At 44.8% G+C, this 21,758-nt stretch overlaps 1 protein-coding gene across 1 annotated transcript in view; it reads right to left on the bottom strand.

Moving 5' to 3' along the window:
• Positions 1-18,119: 18,119 nt before the first annotated feature.
• BLK (BLK proto-oncogene, Src family tyrosine kinase) overlaps positions 18,120-21,758 on the bottom strand; it is a 33,047-nt gene continuing 29,408 nt past the window's right edge. Inside the window, exons 11-13 of the mRNA XM_077331066.1 lie at positions 21,118-21,268; positions 20,381-20,512; positions 18,120-18,846 (exon numbers count right to left, since the gene is read on the bottom strand). Of these exons, the coding sequence (XP_077187181.1) occupies positions 18,638-18,846; positions 20,381-20,512; positions 21,118-21,268 (492 nt within the window). The 3' untranslated portion in view covers positions 18,120-18,637. The remainder of the gene's footprint in view (positions 18,847-20,380; positions 20,513-21,117; positions 21,269-21,758) is intronic.

Below are 21,758 nucleotides of genomic sequence, written 5' to 3'. Positions count from 1 at the left end.
AGAGATCTCCAGGCACCAGGTTGGCAATCTTAGCAAGACCTGTGAAATTATTTTCCCAGGTTTGGAAATGGCCTCCAGGGCAATGGGAAACCTGGGAGGAAAGGAATCTTTGTACAGGCTGTGTCCTTGCACTGGATCCAGGTGTAGTAGCTCTCTGCTAGGGATGCCAGCCTCTAGGTAGGGTCCCCTACCTGGACTTACAGCTCATCTTCAGACTACAAAGATCAGTTTCTCTGTAGAAAATGGCTGCTTTGGAGGGAAGACTCTGTGGCATTGGACATAGTCCTCTCCTGCTTGAAAATCTGAATCCCTTTGCTTGCAACAGCCTTCCACCAGGCTGGCAGGACTCTGAGAAGAAATTCTGAGAGAGGGGGAAATGGGAGGAGCCAATGGGGGAGTGCAGCAGATTGACTTTTTAAAGGGAACCACTTGAGCTTTTGCTCCCCTCACATAAATCCCCCTTGGTCCTTCTGCTCACCTGAATTGCATTTTCCACCACCTCACTATGAACTGAAGAAACTATGCATGCAATTATTTGTGCCTCATTTGATTTGGAGGAGATTGTGACAGCCACAGGCTCCTGTCAGGACCCAGAAGTAGGCCCGCAAGGTCTGTCAACCTTGCAGGGGGTGTTAAAAGGGATCCGGCCAAAGGGAACGAGAGGGTGAACGGTGAGGCTTCCTGCTTTCAGCTGAAGGCTCCCCCGGAGCTCCTTTTTCAGTTTGCAGGTTAAAAAAAACAACAACAGTACATCCAGTCTAACCTATTGCCATCTTTCAGGCCCAGTGCAACTGCTAAAAGTTAGTTGCTTTTCATCCATCACAGACCTTGGAGAAGTTCAGAGGAGCTGAGCGATTTGCAATGAGAAGCATTCTTCCTCTGGAGTGGGAAGGGGAGAAGGAGGTAGAGATAAAGCCCTGCTAATTTGTCTTTTTTAATTGGCTCGGAATACTTGAATGAAAGCTGTTTTGTTATCCTTGGCTGGGCCCTGGCAGCCTTCCAGTATCCCGGGCTGAGGCAGAGGCTTCTGAAGAGCAAGCCACTGATAAAACGCTCTCTTATGATTGACTCCATTTCATATCATCTGGAACGGAGTTGAGAGGAATTGGGCTTTCTGTTTGCTTGTTTCTTATTTGGTAAAAGTCAGGTTTGCTGAAGTCAATCAGGATGAAGGATACTGAAGTCCATTACAGTCCACTGGTAGCCTCCGTTTTTTCCTTCTAATTCGGCACCACAAGCTGAATATTTCCATATTTTTATCACTGAAGGAAACCAAATTATATATATTCATATTCATAGACTGCCGCTCATAGCACAGCCGGCTGGTGGCGGTTTACATAAAAACAGCATAAAACCCCAATACAATCTCAATACAATTGATGATGGCAACCATTCACAGTCTGCTTTCCCATGCAAACCCTCAGCTTTTCTGAGTAGCAGTCGCTGTTTCACTGATAGATGACTGCAGGTGAAGTCTGGCCTGGAGGGGCTACAGACACAAAGGGTTACAAGGAGTACAAAGAGGAGGGACCCAATCTTACTTCCCCGACCACAACCAAAGCCTGGCGGAAGAACTCCATCTTACAGGCCCTACATACACATATAGTCCTGAGCACTTCTTAGTTTTGCCCTGAATGTGGATGGCCCAGGGAAGTCCAATTGTGTCAGATCTCAGAAGCTAAGCAGGATTGACCCTGGTTAATACTTGGGTGGGAGATGTCAAGGAAGTCTAGGGCAGCTACGCAGAGCCAGGCAATCGCAAACCACCTTTGAATATCTCTGGTCTTGAAACCTTTTGAGGTTGCCATGGGTTGGCTGACAGGATGGCTCTTTCCACCACCGCCATAGTTTGCCTAGTCACTTAAAACCCATTTAGAATCAGAGCAATGAAATGAAAAACCAACCAACAAACCCTTGCTATACAGAAGTCCTAGCCTGCAAACATTACACAAGCTCTTCGTGGTCTTCACTCCTTTCTGGGAGAGATGAGGTCAGCCTGAAAGCAAACATTTGACACATGTGTGCACGCACGCACGCACACGGGCAGAGCAAATAGCAATTAATCTCCATTTCCATCTTCTTTATTTATTTATAGAAAAGAAATTATGTGCCACCTGCACAGATACCTATCTAATGAAACAAGTGGTACTTTAAAGATGAATGGTGTTATTCCAGCACACGCTGGATACCTGATGAAGTGAGTAGGGTTGCTGGCTCTGGGTGGAAATACCTGGAGACTTTGGGGGTGGAGCCATGATTGGGTGGGATTTGGGGTGTGGAGGGACCTCAATGGTGTATAAGGCTATGGAGTCCACCCTCCAAAGCAGCCATTTTCTCCTGGGGAACTAGTTTGGAGATGAACTATAATTTCAGGGGAACGCCAGGGTCCACCTGGGGACTGGCATCCCTAAAAGCAAGTTCTGATGCGGGGAGATGATGATAGAATAATTGTCATGAGTCTTGCAGGGATCATGGGACTCCACTCTTATTGCGCGGCTCCCATTTGAGGTCAGCAAAGACATTGAGACTGAGACCTGATATGGCTGGTGCATGTATGTGTATGTGCTATTTCTATTTGGCCCGTTGAGGAAACCCACAGGTGGGTGATTTCCTCTATGGGTCAAACAGTATAATTCCAGGACCTTTACAGATCAGGGAAATGTTAGGAGAGGGGGGCTGAAGTGAAGCACCTTCTCCATGTATGCCACAGCCAGTCCCTAATGTGCTGGAAGTAAGGAAAACTGACAATCATGTCTGACCATTACGCAGTACGCAGGGGTGATCTCCACCCATGAACTCTACAATATCTCCATCAGTTTTGCTCCATCAGATTTGCTGTAGCAGCTCTTGAGCTGGTGCCTAGAGGGATGACAGGAGGACATTCAAGGCCATTCTGCACAGCACTAATGTTGCTGAAGTCTTACCATTGTGTAATGCTTTTTTTTTAATGTTACATACGATGTTGTACACCAGGGGTAGTCAACCTGTGGTCCGCCAGATGTTCATGGACTACAATTCCCATGAGCCCCTGCCAGCATTTGCTAGACTCTTGAGAACAACCTGCAACACATCTGTAAACGATTAAGTGCCAGCTCCCACGCCAGCGAAAAAGGTCTTTCTGATACATCGAATGAACATTGAATGAACAAATATGTGCTGCTACAGGTGTTTTCGGGTTTTTAAAAACCAGTTTTTAAAGGGAAGCACGAACCCAACAGTTAATTGGCTGTTCTATTTGAATGACGGTCAGGGGTGGGAGAAAGTGCAGAAAAATATCACCTCCTTTGTTGCGATTTTGGCGAGACCGGAAACTTGTGCATTACGAGAACAGCACTAGTGGGAGAGCCTTTTTTCGATAGAAACGGCTGTGTGCGTTACCGAGACCTGCCGGTTTTGATTGCAGCACTTTTCAATAGCGCACAGATTTACCAACATTGCCCGTTGTGTGGAATGGCCCCTGCCTGCACTTTACTACTTAGCTTGATAGGCCAAATTGGGTCAGGTGGTATCCCTGATGCTCTCATTAGTCTGAGCAGCCCCTGCTGCTATTTCTTGAGAGCTTGGTAACCCTTCACCTCCTCTCCCTGTTTGGAGTTGGGTGTCTTTCAAGGCGATTGGGGATAACCACTTTCTCTGTTCAGAATTAAATTCCCCGTGACCTTTCTTCTCATCAAAAGGCTCTCCCTGCAATCTGCGTGCAATAATGCACACGTTTTTAAGTGCCAGAAGTGAATTGCTCCATTAACAGACTAAGAAGCTGCGCAGTGAATTCATTTCCATTTGCTAAAAAAAGTTTTAAAAAATTATTAAAAATCAGCTGGCCGCCAGAACTGCTCTTTCAGTCAAAGCCCCACAATGTCCTCTGCTTCCTGAAGTGAAGTCTGAGCTTTCCAACTGGTCATTCATCTAAACCCTCTGTAAGCTTTTATCGCTTTCCCTAGAAATGTCAAACTTCTAGAAAATAGACTCTGCCTCTCTCTTTTATATATATATATAAAGCAAGCAGAACTGAAACTTGCCTTTTACTAAAGCACTTTGCTACAGTAGATAAGGATAAAGTGGTGCCAATCTTACATCCCCTCCCCCCTTATTAATAAAGCCGGCTTTGCCTTTACATTGCCCTGGATGAAGTGGCTAAAGGGTATTGCTGGCTAATGTGGCTCCTGTCATTCTCCCGCAATATTGTTTATACCCCTGAGATGTGGATAAAGGACTCTGTCACTTCTGGCACCATTGTACCTCCCAGGAGATTAGGCGGAACTGTGGCTGACACTGGCCACGTTTGCCGTGATTGACACTGTAGGAAGGTATGGTTACTGTCAAGGAATGACGTGGCAGTGGCGGGGGTGGGGAGAAGAAGCGGCGCAGAGAACTTTTGGAGTATTTTTAGAAAAACTTTTGTAGTAGCGCTTTGACCTTTTGATGTCTCTCTGTTAGGCAGGGCTTTTCGAGACCTTGCTTTTGCAAACGTAAGAAGTGTCACGGTGGATTTGAGAAATGGTCCATGGGAGAGAGTAGACAGAGAGAAATCTCTTCCCTCCTCCCTTGATCACACTCGCTGCCATTCTACGAGCACTTTCCCATGAGTAAAGGACCTTGATCCAAAGGGGACTTCCTTCCAAATAGACATGCTGAGGATTGCTCCTTCAGTGACTATTTCACAGAATGCATCAGACATTTACTAATGTAAGGTGTTCACTTGCTGAGATGGCTTTCAAAGAAGGTTAGCCATATTCAGGGGGGTGGGAGTATCTTAACGGCTGCAGAAAGTTTGCATTCAGGAAGTCCTAGCTTTAGTCCTCAGCCTCTCCTGATACCAGAGTGCCAGGTAAAAGGGCTTGGGAAATCCTCTTCCATAAAAACTAGAGAACTGCTGCCAGACAGCATGGATTGGTGATGGACTGATGGTCTGATTGAGTCGACATATGATGATTAGCCAAAATGAACTCTGCATGTATACAGGCATTTAGGAGGGGATGTCATATTTGTGTGTCCTTGAATGTCAGTGAGAAAGGGGGAATATATATATATATATATATATATATATATATATATATATATATATATATAGTGATAAAATAATACAATAATACAATTTCCCCCAATGAAAAACACTTTGTATTTTTCTTATTGAAGAGGTATTTCTTTAATATATCCGCATTAAAGAAAGATTCCCTGTCCCTGCGATCTGAAATGGGATGGCCCACCATAAACTTTACCATGTGACCCTTTTGACCAGTCTCCATGGGTTTAGAGTAGGGAGTCTGTAAGCAGATTTTTAAATGTGTTTGGATTTGTCAGTGTCTTAAATTCTGCAAGATCCTGAATTGCTCTACTTAGGTTCTGGTGTTTGAATGAAGAAGGGGAAAAATAGTCTTGGAACTAAGAAAAGCCAAAAGTTCAGAGTGTGCACAAAGGTCACTTATCCAAATCACATAATGCAAACCCAAACTGAATGCTGTTTTATGATTATTTCCCCTTCTCTTTCAACATACAATGCCCTTCATCTTTCTCTTGGCATCTCCCCTACATTGTTGAAATTTTCATCCTGAACTTGTTTATCCCAGCAGTTCACTACCCTTCCTGTGACCAACTGTCAGCCCTAACAACTTACTCCCTAGGTCAATGTTTCTCAAGCTTTGTGAAATCACACACACATAGCCTTCTGTGTTGACTACATCTTCGGTGGTCTGCTAGCCTAAAATGGAAAATTTCATTTAGATTAATCAGCTACCTCAAAGTTTCACAAGCCCCAACTTTTTGCCATGCTTAGGGCCAGATACATAATGATCCATAAGTTACATGAGAGGTCCATGGTCAAAATGTCCATATTTTCCTTTAACTTGTACCTGTGTGTCGGGATTTCCTGCTATTACAATTGTTCTCCAGACAGCCAAGATCAGTTCCCCTGGAGAAAATGGCTGCTTTGGAGGGTGGACTCTATGACATTGTTGTTGAAATATGCAAGATCTGTAGTGTGCATGAAGCATATGAAGAATATTCTACAGGGGACTTCAGAGGAGATGTACATTTAGCATAATTAGATTAGGACCTTCCTGATACTTTTCAAACAGTATTTTGTTTGTCCTGACTGGCTCATTTGGAGACTTCCTTCTCCTTGGAGCTTAGTTCCTCCCTTCTTGCCTCCAAAACACACAGAATAAAGACAACAGAACAGTTAGACCGTTAGATCTCTGTCTCTTTCTATATAAAGTTGATTATTTTATTCCTTCATGCAGCTTGGTGTTTTGCTGCTCATTGCCAATTTAATCTCTACCCATACTTATACCCTGCTGAGGTCCCTCCCCCTGTGTCCTCCCCAGGCTCCACCCCCAAAACTCCAGATGTTTCCATCCCAGCCCAGGTAACCCTAGCTGTATGTGTGATTGGAATACGGGCCACAGTACTCGGGGAGTTATACTGCCCTTCCCCCATTTGGTTTTCCCACTAGAAATTGCTCCCTGAGCATCAATTCATGTTACAAAGTCCACATTTTAGACATACACAGGCCAACGCTAGGTTGGGATATATCTAGAGAAGTGATAGAGACTGGAGGTGGCAGCTTTTGGGGAGGGAGCAGAGATAACAGTCCCGCCTGCTCCCCCCACCCCGAACTGATATCTGACGTTGGAGATCAGCTGTAATTTGGGGAGAACTCCTGTTCCTTCCAGGAGGTTGGCAACCTTACTTACATATAAGAGGTAGTAACTTGAAGTGAAATTGGATGCAAATAGCCAGAGTAACTGATTCATATTTTACCTTATATGTGCGAATGGCTAAATTAAAGTGTTGGACGGCAGAACTTAAACTTCGAGTTGCCTTCCAGGGCCACCCTGTGTAAAAAGCACCCTGTCCAAATTGATGGTAGCATGGAGCAGGGTCTCTTCCCTTTGATAAGGGTGGGCCTGAGAACCCCCTCCTGCTCTTTACCTGACCAGCTAACTTGACCTTCATCCATCAGTCCCCTCCAGAATATTGCAACTAATATCCCCCTAGTTCTGCCTGAAGTCATTTTCAGCTTCCCTGCCTTCATCACCTCGATCACAAATTCAAAGCATTTCTCCTTGCAAATGATGCTGTTTCAGAGCCAGTATGTACCAACTGAGGTTGGGAACTTGGGATTCAAATTTCCCTCAGCCAGAATCTCAGTAGGCAACTATTCCCTTCACTTCATGGGGAAGGGGGTAACTTAGGCTGTCCTAAGGATGACAGAGAAAGAAATGTTTTAAGCCTTTTCACCATATGATATCAATGCTAACTAATGCTGTTTGCACGAATAGAATTGTTCCAGCAGGTTTGCCATGGACATATTTGGATCTCAAATGCAGTCATTTTTGACAAAAGCGTAATCTCCAGGCTGTCAGACTGGATGACTACGGATCATTGATTTTTATTCTTCCTTCACTCCTCCTTGTGAAGTGCTGCTCCTGTCACTGTGCAAGACAAATTGGAACCGCTTCTATCACCTGTCAGAGACAAATGGCCACCCTCTTGACAGGGTGTCATAATAAGGAGATTAATTAACATCAGGAGTGGCTTCTGAGGGGAAATCCTTAACAATTTAACTCAGTCGGAGGAAACTCAGGGCAGGCAGACTTCTGCTGAATTTCTCTTCTACTTAAGCAAAAGTCAGCATTTTGTCTAGGCCATGAGTCTTCATTTCTCTCAGTGCCCTCCCCACCTCTGAATTAAAGGTGCATTTCATTCTGACAGCAAGAAATATTTAGTTTAAGAATGTGCAGGAATCAAAAGTTTTCTATTCACAAAAGAACTAAGTGGACATTTTAAGGAAAAAACTGTTTATTTTCTTGGGAGATGTCAGCTTATTTTGCTACTTTAAGGAAACAAGGTATTATGAACAGTTGCCAGATAAAACTGTACTATTTGGTGCATTATATTTAATTAATCTCCTTGTCTTGTGCAAACAAAACCAATAAACTGTATGTTAATTTGCTGGTCATCCTCTACCAATATGTAAGGACTGATAACTTCTATTTCTGTGTTGAATAAATCTTGGTTGATCTTAAAGGCACCCCGTGGACTCGAACTTTTCCCTGCTGCTTCAGACCAACATGGCTACTCAGCTGAATAATAATAAAGACACTCAGATAGACAATGCCAAGGTGCTAGTCAGGGAGGAGCAGTCATGCTGTTATGAACTCCAGGGTGGGGTCGCACAGGACGGGATACTCTCAACATTTTTATGTGCCCTCTAAGCTAGCTTGTCTGAGGGGAGTTGAGCTGGGCTGTCATCGGTATGCAGATGAACCATCAATATTAGAATAAACAAAAGGAAAATTTTGTTCTCGGGTCACTGAAACAATCTTCAGACTACTCAGTCAACATAAATATTACATGAGTTTGCTGTTCTTCTTTTCCAAAGGCTTCTATGGGGTGATTATATATGTATATATCAGTTTTTCCTTATGTGTAGACTCAAAGAATGGTTCTTCCTACATTCAGTTTATCCTAACTACTACCATTCTGTGAGGTAGATGAGGCTTAGAGAGAGTGACTACTAGCCAAAGGTCACTCTGCTAGCATCCATCGCAGGGTAGAGATTTGAACCTGGGCTGCCCAGATACTAGCCTGATACTTTAAGCACTACATCATGCTTATTGTTCAGCACTACCAGCAATAATACTGCTTTCAAACTGCTTCAGATTCTCTTGGACGCCATTAAAGGTTTTTGTATTTGTTACTTCAGATTCTCTGAGGAAACTCTCTGAAAACGATTCTCAAGTCTTAAAATATGGACTTTAACTTGACAATTGCATTGCTCTGCTCACACACTAGGTGTCATTCCAGTTGTGAACAAAATTAACCATATGAAATATATGTCAAATAATTTAATATGTAATGCTTCTTTGAAAATGTTTCTGCTCCAAAAGTGAGTTTCTGATAGATCAGTGGCTTTCAGTTTGAGCTTCTATTTTTTAACCCCTACGGACTTCAGAAAATGAAAACAAGTTTCCCTTTCACATGTTAGCTAGGTTTTTTTGATCGTATGTATGTCTTTCCAGATGCAGAGAAGTTACTTTTACATGCAGTAGAAGATGGCAGAATCCGAAACAGGCTGGCAGATTCTGGGCCCAATACAAATTTTTAATAGCAGCTGCCCATTTTATCATTTGCATACAATACGATATTTTAAAGGCTTTTTTCCCCTTCCTGAAATGAATAGACCATATCATGGCACTGGATGAGCAGATCATCCCTTGGACCACTGAGCCCCTGTAAAGCATACCCAATCCCCTTCACAGGCATGCTATGTCCCTGAAAGAATTTGGGACAAATGGCACGTGTCTATCAAAGTTAACTTCAACTGTTAATTTTCTTATGTTGTATTTGTTTACTTATACCCTGCTTTTTTCAACACTGGGCCCCAAAATGACTTACAGCAACATTCTCCTGAGCTTAATTTTATGTTCACAATAACAACCCCGAGGGATTTGAACATAGGTTTCCTAATTATTTGCATGAGCAATATTCTGCAAGTGTTCGAAGGATTTCGGACATGAGAATGTAAGGGCTGCCTTGCTGACTCTGATCAAAAATCCACCAAGTGTGCTATACTGTTTCAGTAGTCATCACACATTCCCCCAAAAGCAAAGAGCCACTCCTGGCTTTCTTGGAGCACAAGAACCAGAAACAACTGACTTCATAGTAGGAAGATGTTTGGCTTGCAACATTCTAACATTTTGTGTTTGTCCACAATACCCCATGGGCCTTGGCCCTCTATGGCAGCCATTTTGTGATGGTGCCTATTCCCTGCTCCTAAGATGCCTCTGGAAAACTCCCAAGGGCCACATAAATATTCTGTCTGTGGACTTTCAGAGAGTTGGAAGCTCAGCCTGAGATCCAAAATTGTTGTTTGAGATTCACTGGTTCCCAGGGCACAGCCAATCAGTAAAGACACTTAAGCTCCAATCACAGGCCTCTGTTAATGTATCTTGGAGGGAGCAGCAAATGCGTATATAAATTCCATAGTTCTGAGTGTTGCTGTTCAGTATTTCTAGTTCTAGTAAAGTTGTTTGATTGTTGGAGCTGAATGTCTGTGTCTTACTGAATAATAAACATGACAGCTTTCCCCTCTGGCACTCAGAGTTATAGATTGAAGCTCAAATTCAATACCTTTATTGGCATATATCGAAAAGAAACAAGAAAAATTGAATTCACAAAAGAGAGTAAGCCAACAAAATTCAGACTCCCAACAGTCAGGAAGATTTATCGCAGGGTGTGAATAGGGACAGATACAGAAACCCGGCAATAATTTCGGTCATCTGTGGGTGGCGATCTTGGAGAAAATACCTGGGTAACTTATCCATGTTGTGAGAACCATCCCTTCTCATGAATGGTTTCAGGAGACGTTCTCTGTGGTGTTTATGTTGCTCGCAGTAGAAGAGAACAAGCTCAATAGATTCTGGTTGTTTAGCTGAGCAGGTGCAGAGTCTCTCCAAGTATGAAACTTAAAAAACAACAACAACAACAACACTGTTGTTGGTGAATTTATTTGTGCCAACATGAAACATCTTCTCATAGAAGGCGAGATCAGAAATAATCCGGTGCTCTTCCCGTGGAAGGGAAGATCTCAAAGGTTATCGGTGAAATTCAGAGTTATATTCCCGCTAAACAAGCAATCTTACAACTTGATATCAGGGGAACAGCTATGGGGGGATTTTTCCTTTTAAAGCTGCTCTCTTGTTGGTCACCTCTACATAGGTCCATAATGAAACATATGCGTAATTTATCTATTTGTTCTAGAAATGTGTGAGCTGGATACAGTCCAAAGGAGATGCTGGGCTCCCATCAAGTGCTAAGGAGTGTGTGTGATGAGTGTGTTTCTTGTCTACAAAACAAGACCTGGTTTAAATGTGAGTGTTTGTAGTGTGTGTTTTCCTAAATGCACGCATCCCCCTGCCTGTCCTTTCCACTCCCCTGCAGGAGTCAAGGCCTCTCAGCTGGTGCTGACTGACGCAGGTTATATCCCTCTCTCCCCCCTGCCTCAACATTCTTGTCCTCCTGGGTACAGAACATTCCCGCCAGAAGAGGAGGCGGACATGGGAACCGAGCACAGCTGCTCCTTGCTGTTACCTTGAGCTCCGGAGAACCTCTTTCTTTCATTATTTGGATGTGGTCAGCTTGTTTTCTCTCAAAGAAACACAGGAGTTTTTTCCAAGAGCCGGAGGAGGAAGGTTGAAGGGAGGGAGGGAAGGCTCTTGAACACTGGTGCGCCACAGATGGCCAAGTCTCATGGCCTTCACCTTGCCTCAGTCCTGGAAAAGCAGGCTTTGTTATTTGACTGGGCCTTTCCAGGCTGTAAATAACAAACCTGCACAAATGAAAAGCAAGGCAGTCTGGCAGCCTTGTGAAAAAATGTTGCTCCCACAGGGTATGTCCAAACATAGAACTTTGAACATTGGAGCTGAGACGGGAGGACATTTTGGTCACAGCCTTCACCTAAGACTTGAGCTCAGGAAAATCAGACATGAATACGTGGGACAAAAACCCACTGTTTTTGTTGCTGCACTGTGCCAGTTGGTTGAAATTTGTACTGCCTCCCCTCATTGGAAGTAGTTTTTCTTGGCCCATTGGTACTGGCTTCCAAGAGGGGATTGGATAAACATATGGAACAGAGGTCGACCAGTGGCTATAAGCCACAATGTACAGATAGAACGCTATGTCTGTAATCTTAGTGTTTGGGGGCAACAGTGGAAGGACTTCTGGAGCTCTGGCCCTTCTTGTGGACCTCCTGATGGCACCTGAGTTTTGGCCCCTGTGTGAACACAGAATGTTGGACTGGATGGGCCACTGGCCTGATACAGCATGGTTTCTCTTATGTTCTTACATTTCTGGGCATCATTCAATGTGATGATATTAACCTTCAAAGCCCTATATGGCGTGGGACCGACATACCTAAGAGGCCACATAATCTTTTATGAACTTGCCTGGCCATTACAAATAGCTTAGAAGGCCCTGCTTTGCATGTCCCTGTCTTCTGAGATTAGGCAGATGGCAAACTGAGAGAGCTGCTGTCTTCCACCATCAAGTGAAGACTTTTTTTTTTTTTGCTTTGTTTGGCATTCCCTCAGTGATCCTTCCTTCCTAACAAATGTTTTAGGTTTTTTTTTTTTTTACATATTTTAATGGTTTATATGTATTTTAACTCTGCTTTTATCTCTTAAATGTTTAATCCAAACTCATAGTCATTGCATTGCAATACTTCTTTCTTACGGTACTTTTTAAAAATGATAATTTCATAGGACTGAAACATCGGAAGGAGAAGGAGAAGGAGAAGGAGAAAGAGAAAGAGAAAGAGAAGGAGAAGGAGAAGGAGAAGGAGAAGGAGAAGGAGAAGGAGAAGGAGAAGGAGAAGGAGAGCTGTTTTTTGTATGCTGCTTTTTACTACCCAAAGGAGTCTCAAAGTGGCTTATAGTCACCTTCTCTTCCTCTCCCCACAACAGACATCATGTGAAGTAAGTAGGGCTGAGGGAGCTCTGAGAGAACTGTGACAAGATCAAGGTCACCCAGCTGGGTGCATGTGGAGGAGGAGTGGGAAATCAAATTTGGTTCTCCAGATTAGAGGTGGCCACTCTTAACCTTGATACCCTGCTGGTTCTTTATTATTATCATTATAGGACAAGGATAGGCAGCCCCCTGCATGCATGCTCACAAGGGCACAGAAAGTCATTTGGCATGGCACCCAGGGTCAGATCTCTGCTCAGGTAATGGAGGCACAGGCAGCTCTGCTGGGTGAGGAGAAGGCATCGGGTAGGGTTTTTGCTGGGTATCCCTTCACTGCACAGCCACCAGCCAGGTCCCAAACAAATCCCTAAAATGCTGGTCAGGCTGTTGGGTGTCTGTCTTTCCCCACGCTGCGTTCACAGTTAGACACTGCAACTTTATTTTATTTTGGAACTTGTCCAAAAAAGTTGCCTCCCCTGCTAGAATAGTCCAGCCGTTCCCAACCTTTTCACCACTGAGAAATGCCTGAAACATTCTTCAGGCTTTGAGAAACCCCAGAAGTGGTGTGATTATGCAGAATACAATTGGGAAGCAGAGCTGTGTACACAAACACACAAGGCCTCTCCCCTTCCCACCCCCTCCAGGCCCATCATTGGCCCTTTTTGGAGGAGGGTGGGTGAGTGAGTTGGCATGACCATATGTGGTCCTATCCCCTGATAAATGCTTAACAAATTTAAAATAAATATTAATTAATTAACTCTCACCCATTCAGGAAACCCTTCCAGGGCTGTCAAGAAACCCCAGTTGAGAAAGCCTGGAATAGTCGTACAACCCACTAAAGGAAGGAAGATCGACGTGAACATTCCACCACAAATTGAACATGAGCATTAACCATCAAAGCTAGGAGCGCTGGTCATACTTTCCTCCACCCTCCAAGTTGTCTTCTGGACTCCCCTCTTTGCTGGGATGTGATAGGGCGGTGGGCTTTCGAGGAGACCATAAATTACTAGCTGAGCTCGACATCAAGGCAAGGGCAGTTTATACAAGCTGCTGCTGGATTATTGAAGATCAGAGGGTAACTGGGCTTGGATGTAGCTCCCCCTGAAGAGCATCGTGTCCGGGCTGCTTGATACATGCCCACAAATTGACCTGGAGGTGACCTCTCCGACCTTTGCTTTATCAGAAGGGAAGCCAGCCCTGTTGTGGGGCCAGGGACCACCTAGTGTGTAACCTGGAGGGCGGGAGGCAGGAGTGCAAAACGTCAAGTGGGGCAGGGACTGAAAGAAGGCTGACAGCTTTGGGGGACAGGAGGTGGTGCTGTGCAAGGTGGAGGTTTTGGGTTCAAATCCCACCTTTAGAAACGGACCCAAAGTATGTCAGTCTATTTATTCATCTACATACATACAACAATTTAGAGTGGTGGGTTTTTTTTGTAGTTGTGGTTCCTTTCTCCCTTCCCCCCTTAGCATTGTACAAACCAGGAAAGACCGCCTTCAGATTAAAATGCTCAGATTTCTAAAATAATGTTTGCCACTTGGAAGAAGAGGGAGGGATATAAACTAGGAAAACAGCTTGAATCTTAAAAACTACCTTTATACTCAATTTCCAAAGCAAAATGAAGAAGGCTGAATGAATTAACAAGGGGCATGGAGTATATGTCTACACAGTCAAGATAAATTCTGACATCCCAGAATGCTAAAATAATGTAAACACATGCAACTTGGTTTCTTTAAAAAGACTGAAAATGGGACATTTTGTGCCTTTCAGCCAAAAGTGTGTGTGTGTGTGTGTGTGTGTGTGTATGGCGGGGGGGGGCATAACATGGACTAGCAATGCGAAGCAAATCAGACTTCACACTCATGGGATAATGAACTGTGAACACAGGAAGCTGCATTATGCTGAGCTACACCACTGGTCCCTCGAGGTCACTGTTGTCAACTTCTACGTGGTGATCTTTCTTGTCACATGCCACCAGGGCTTTAGAACTGCAGAATTTGGGATTGAATCTGGGACCTCCAGCATACAAAGTTCTGGCCCGGAGCCACATGTCCTCTCCGCTCGACACAGGGAAGGGCTGCATCAGGGCGAAACAGTGTGCAGAGCGGGAGATGAGAGATTGCTAGGGGTGAGTGACAATCGGGAAATGGTGGAGAGGGAAGGAAACCAGGATTGAGCAGGAACACCTTGAAGGGACTGAAAAAGCATCAAGTGTAACACCCTGCCCAGAAAAAGCTATGGGCAGTGGGCAGCTCTGTTGGTCTGAAGCAGCAGAGCAAAATTTGAATCTAGTATCACCTTCAAGACCAACCGAGTGTTACTCATGTACATGACCACATCTCGAGATGAGTGGAACAGCTGATAGAGGGAGCCAGAATATGCAAGTCAGCATAGAGTACTCGTTAGTGCACAAGATTGTCCAGTCATAGATTGCTGAAGTTCGAGTGGTTAGAATATCGGATTCAGATCTGGAGGACCCAGGTTCGAATCCCCACTTCCGGCATGGAAGCCTGCTGGATGATCTCAGACTAACCTGCCTCACTGTAGGATGCAGATAAAATGGCATAAGCCATCCTGGGACCGCGCTGGGAAGAAAAATGGGGTGTGAATAAAGTAAACAACTCAGTCTACTCAGAAGCAAGTCCCCTTTTGCTCAACTGAGATGAAACTGAGCCAGCAGGGGCCTGCTGTTGGATATTGCTCAAGTGCTGGGTCAGCTGCAACAAACTTTTGCATTTTACAGGGCAGGCAAGACAAGCCAGTGGTGAAATCCAGACAGGAGCCATGCTTATCTGGACCATGGCAGCTGTAACTTTCAGAGCTCCAAGGTGGGACGGGAAGGCAGATTTGAAAGGAAGGAGGGCAGAGACAAATATATGGAGAATAGGTCCACCAAAGCTTAATTATGGTGGCTAATGGGACTCTCCATACTTGAAGCCCGTATTCTGCAGAAAAGTAGCAGTTAGGGCAGCTTGGAGCACTCTTGGTCTTTCTTTCAGCATTCATTCATTATGGACACACCTTCCAAAGCAGATCTGTGCTTGGGTTTTTATTTGTGTATAAAGCCTTGTGCAGGATATCTAAGGGGAGAGAGACACCTAGTGGGGATCTGGAAGACTGAACACTTTTGCATCCTCTTTTAGGTACAGTGTGCAGTCCGAGCTGAGAGGGCAACATGAAACTACATGTTGCCTGCTCCCCACTCCCCTTCCAAGTTCTGCCAAAGGAAAACTCAGAATCAGACTTAGTCTAAGAGTAGTTCAGTCCATGAATGCATAAGTGGGCTCCCTGGTGGAGATCCAAGTTTAATTAGGAGGAATACCGTTAAGGGTACCCTAGCTGGTTATGTTCAGACTCCCTTCTGGGAAATAGTTGCTTTGGACACAGGCTTTCAGTCATGAAGATGGCTGCAAAGATTGGGATTCTCTACCATCTCATCTTCCTTTAGCCTTCCTTGTATTCCTTGGTTTTCCAAAGGTCCAACTGCCTCCTTGGCCACTTTTGTGCTCTGGATATATTTATTGTTTGTCTAGATCCCAGACTGTTACTCTAACTCAGCCTTTTTCAACCTTTTTACCATTGAGAAACCCCCAAAACATTCTTCAGGCTTCAAGAAACCCCAGAAGTGGCATGATCATCCAGAAAATGGCTGGGAAGCAGAGCTGTGGACACGTCAGCCGGTCCCCCCGCCCTTCCCACCCGCTCCAGAGCTCTGCCAAGATAAATCTCCACCATCCTATATTGGAATTGGGTGTTGTTGTTTTTATAAACTCGCTGAATACACAACTGTGGCACATCCTCTCTCTTGTGCTCTTGTCTAAAATTTGCCAGCCACAGTAGGCGTTGCTACTAGGCCATCCAAATTAGTGCTGCATCCAGCTCCTCTCAGTTCTCATCCCTGTTTTCACCAGGGCTGGGAAGAATCCCACAGGCAGGCTCTGGATTCTCATGTATGTCTACGAGTGCAACAGAGAGCTGTAGCGGTCATGCTGAAGTGAGCTACCAGGCTGCCTGCCCCCCTTCCCCATTTCCCACATGATCTGGAATGAATTCAGCCTCTCCTGAGTCCCAGGCTCTGCTACCTGTTATGGCAATAAGTCCTGATTCCCCCTAGAAGGATTTCTCTTCTTCCAGATATTGAAAATAATGGTCTTGATCTTCTAGCCCTACAAAACAAATGTCTGTAACATAGAAACCCAGCTCCTTCTAAAAATATTGAGACAATGTAGTTTTTGTATGTATGTATGTATGTATGTATGTATGTATGTATGTATGTATGTATGTATGTATGTATGTATGTCCTTGGTATCCCACTTTTGTTCCATGCGGCTCATGGTAGCACCGAAGGCAGTCCCCCCCCATTTTATCCTCACAACAGCCCTGTGAGGAAGGTCAGATTGAGAGAGAGCTGGTTCAGGCAATGGATTGAGTGGGAATTTGGAGCCAAGCTTCCATGTGCATTACCTGACTGCCTATACTAGGGTTTCATGCTGTGCCCTGAGAAAGCCTGGAGTAGCAAGGAATGCCTCAATACCAGATATCAATTCCTGCTGTCCCTCAAAATGCAGAGCCACAGAAGAGGGCTGGGAAGTTGCAGGCCCCATGCTCTGTGCATGAGAGGCGGTGGAGAGGTCTAAGACCCCCTCAAACAATGCAGGCTGTATTCTGTGGCAGATCTGCAGAGGTGCCCTGCTGGATGTTTTGCTGTGAGGTTCCCCTGGAGACAGAATGGGACCAGCTATACCCCACCATGCTGGCAGTGAAGCAGGAGGACTACGGGAAGAGGGCCTGGGGCTGCTTGCCTCAAGGCTCAACGCTCCATGTTGGAAGTGTACCCTGCCCACATGAGGAGGGATCCTTAGCCACAGCCCCCTGCCTTTCACAGCTGTTGAGGTGGGCATAGCATAGGGAGTGCTGAGAGTATAATGTGGAACTGTCCAGGAGCCCAAAATAAGCTCCATTGACTGTACCTGGCAGGGCCAGCTATCTAACTCGGAACAATGGCTCCAGAACATGGATTTTTAAAAAATATGCACATTGAGACTATGTGCAGAGAGGGGAAGATTGTTCAGCCAACCTGTTGGAATCCTTTGGTTTGCAGAGAAAATATCGCGGCAGGATTTCTTTTTTTAAAAATTCCACATTGAAACATTAGGTGGGGGGGGGGGGAAGATCACGCATCAATGTGCTCTGAGATCTGAGCTGCCATGTTAAGGCTTGCCTAGCAACCTCACAAACATTGGTGCAGGCAGAAAGTCACAGCCACCACTAGGAGGACAGGAACAAGTAGGGCTTGCCAACTCTGGGTAGGGAAATTCCAGGAGTTTCCAGGATGAAGCCTGGGGTTAGGGGAAGGACCTCAGCAGATTATACTGTCATAGACACCAACTGCTATAGCAGCCATTTCCTCCAAGGGATCTGACGAAGACCAGTTGCATTTCTGAGAACTCCAGCCTGCATCTGGAGGTTGGCAATTCTGTCAACAGCATGCCCTCAGTACTGGCACAGGCACTGTGCAATAGCTTCCCAGGTTATGGCAAATCAACCTGATCAGCTTACTGATTTCACAACGACACTTTCCCCAGCAACAAAATATTACTGATTTCACAATGACACTTTCCCCAGCAACAAAATATTCCCATTGGTATCACAGCTCCAGCCTTTTAATGCTATTGCTTAGTGAGGGGGGAATGTAGGAAGGAACTATGCTGGAAATCAGGGCCAAGCAGCAGAGTATGATGGAAGAGAAGGCCACATTCTTCTTATTCTTTATGTCTAGCCTGGAATATCCTTCCCTGGGACCCCACCATTATGGAGACAGCCTCCTTTCATATCTGATCCAGAAGAAGGTCAGGCGCTGATGCAGTTAGGGGATTTTAGACTCTATACTTAAGCATCTTTCTGTGTGGGGAACCCTCTTGATGGCAATGTATACACCACATGCAAAGCTACAGCCTCTTGTTGGCCTTTCTCTCGCTGAGTCTATAAACTGGGGTCCCAACAAAGTCGCTGGAGTGAGGACCCCAAAGGCCATATTGAAGGGAGACAAACTAAACATGAACTGCAGAGGTGCCACTCAAAACAAAGTCTGAATGTCCGTCCCATCAGCATTCTGCGATAAAATTCCTTTGTTCCCTGTAAATTTGTCGTGGGGAAGATGCTCAAAAAATTGCGGCTAAAATGTAGGCTCGGGTTGGTATTGTGTTTCTGTGGATGTATAAAAGTCTTCAAGGGTGGACTGGAGGTATTCAAATGTGGGTCTTTCTTCAGGATTGTTCTGCCAGCATTTCAACATAATCGCATAGAGTTCAGGTGGGCAACATTCTGGACGGGGCATCCGGTAACCGATTTCTAAACACCGGATGACTTCAGGATTGGTCATAGCTGCAGTATAGAGGAAATGAAAGGAAACCCCTTTATAATGAGCTTTTTCATTCATGACTTCTTAATTTTATTTAGTAACTCGCCTTAGATGAACTCAATATGTAAATTCTCAAAATCTATAGACAACAAATAAAGGTAAAAGAAGCCAGGGGAGGCCAGGAACCCTTTGGGGGCATCTACCTGGCAGGAAAGGTCCAGCCAGTGGGACAACAGGGAGACAGACCTAGTGAGTGAGCATGGCCAAGTACACTAACAGCAGAATGCAGGTGGTTGGTGCCTGCAGTGGCAGTTTGGAGTAGGGCAGCCCTTTGGCCTGGAGCTGGGGTGGGGCAGAGGGCCCAGACCCCAACCAGAGTGGGCAGGTTCAGTTCTTAGATTGTGCCCTTAAGAAGAAGAAGAAGGTGGGGGTGGCTGGAGTGAGCAGACTGCCCATTCCGCACTCATAGGATAATGCATTTTCAATGTGCTTTGGCAGCTGGATTCCTGTGCAGAACAGGATAATCTACTTCTAAAGTGCATTGAAAGTGCATTATCTATTGTATGCAGAACAGGCCCTGGAGAACCAAGGGGTGGTGCTGGCTGCCCTAGAGGAACTGTCAATTGTCCATTCCCTCAAGTTGTTGATAATGCAGACATTCTCCAGCTACTGCCTGAGGCTTCTCTTTTGGCTGAGCACGGAGCCACGCCTGTGACCTTGCGTAATCTGGGCACCAGCCTTGCAAAAACTGTGTCTGACCACACCCATCCCAGCCCCAGTTGCAATGCGATAAGACCTTTGACACTTCTACTGTAACCTGCCACCCCTTTGCCTTCACAGAATCAGCCTCTCCGTCAGATGGCTATCTAGCCTCTCTTTAAAAATGTCCACTTCTAAAGGGATATTCTCGACTGATGACTGGCAGTCAGGTGAAGCAGCCATGTTCAGGCCGACAAAATTGGGAGTGTGTGAGGGTGTGGAAATAGACAGCGCAGCAGACCAAGGGCAAGCCTTTGCAACTAGAGAAGGAACTCCTTTGAGATTCTTTTTGGTAGAGAAAAATGGTGTAGGAAAAAAACAGCTTTTCTCTCAGTCTCACCAAAGTTTTCAACATGCTGTTGGAACTGCTTTAAGAGTGTTTGTTACATTTTTTTTTTAGTAAATAAGAAAATTGTTCATCCTGAGGATGTGGGGTGCAGCACACTATGAATCCAGGGAAGAAATGGATTAATAAATTCAGTGCTAGGGACTGATATGAAGAAGAGAAGAAGAGTTGGTTCTTATATGCCGCTTTTCTCTACCCGAAGGAGTCTCAAAGTGGCTTACAGTCACCTTCCCTTTCCTCTCCCCACAACAGACACCCTGTGAGGTGGGTGAGGCTGAGAGAGCCCTGATTTCACTGCCCGGTCAGAACAGCTTTATCAGTGCTGTGACTAGCCCAAGGTCACACAGCTGGCTGCATGTGGGGGAGTGCAGAATCGAACCCGGCATGCCAGATTAGAAATCTGCACTCCTAACCACTACACCAAACTAGCTCTCATATGTTGTCTCCCATACCTGGGTAAGGACACCTTCCATACGTGATAATTTCAGTTAGCAGAATACCAAAGGACCAGACGTCAGACTTGATGGTGAAAACGCCATAGTTAATTGCCTCTGGTGCCGTCCATTTGATAGGGAATTTGGCACCTGTCAGGGAGAAATAGTTAGAAGCCATCACAACACCGTCAGGCAAGATTCAGACTTTGAACGTCAAGTCTCTTTTGCTCTAGGATTTCCTCTCACTCTCTTTGTTGGGAGAGGGGAAGGACAATCAGCATTTCTTAAAACATTTATTTATCCATTCATCTGTCGATTCATCTATTCATCTGTTTATTTTAAGTGTAGAATCAAAGTTGCCCTTTCCTGTTTGAATCAGTCTTCAAAATGAGAGCACTGAAATTACAACAAGCACACAGCAGCAGAAAGCCACCAAGATCAGCCATAAAAACAATTCAGAAAAAACAAGGAAACTGGAGAGATCAGGAACCCTTTAGCATTCACAAAAACATACAGGGATGGGCTGCCAGAAGCTCCTAAAACAGGGGGGTCCAATACTGTAAAGCCCCTGCTTTGAGCTGACTATTGGAGCAACAAGGATTTGAAGACAAATGTTGGCTTGCCTGAACTAGAAGTTTACACACAGAGAGAGTTCTTAAACTATTTCAACACCCTGTTTTTTTGTTTCCAGTCTGCTGTTGCCACATGTGAAAAAACTCATAAAGACTCTGCAAGGCCCCCACTCTTGAACTGACCTTCTTTAGCTAAGTATTCATGCTCTATGACCCTGGCAAGGCCAAAGTCTGCAATTTTGCAGCACAGAGTCTCCGAAACAAGGATATTGGCTGCTCTGAGGTCTCTGTGGATGAAGTTCATTCTCTCAATGTATGCCATTCCTTCGGCAATCTACAAAGTAGAGAAAAAAATGTAAAATTTCACATGTGCTACAGAATTGAATTGCCATGTCCCAAACAGAACAATCAGTCCTAGAGATGTCATTATTCTTTCCCCAGAAACTAGTCCTCAAGGACATTTTCTAGAAATATATAACTGGTTCTGTTTCCTGAAAGTGGAAAGCTTTTGACTAGAAAAAGCTCACAAAAAGTTTGACTTGCAAACTAGATGTTTAAAAATGACAACTTTAATATCTGAAATAATGTTAATGAAATGTGTCTGAGATGGGCAGTAACATCTCAAAATCTGACTCTGAAAGCTAAGGCTCAAGCAGTTTGTCAGATGTGACAGTGAGCAGTTCCAGAAAGATGCCTATATCCTTACCCAAGCTGTTCTGTGGGACCCAGATGTGAATATAGCACCTATAATAGATGCTCATTCAGGCCAATTCTGCATGGGCGGAAAAAGCAAGGAGGGCGGTCATATGGTAGCGGGGCTAATC

Source organism: Paroedura picta, chromosome 1 (assembly GCF_049243985.1).
Source record: "Paroedura picta isolate Pp20150507F chromosome 1, Ppicta_v3.0, whole genome shotgun sequence".
In the NCBI taxonomy this organism is placed as follows: Eukaryota; Metazoa; Chordata; class Lepidosauria; order Squamata; family Gekkonidae; genus Paroedura; species Paroedura picta.
Note: the sequence above shows the minus strand (reverse complement) of the source record. Positions and strands in the feature narration are given on the sequence as shown.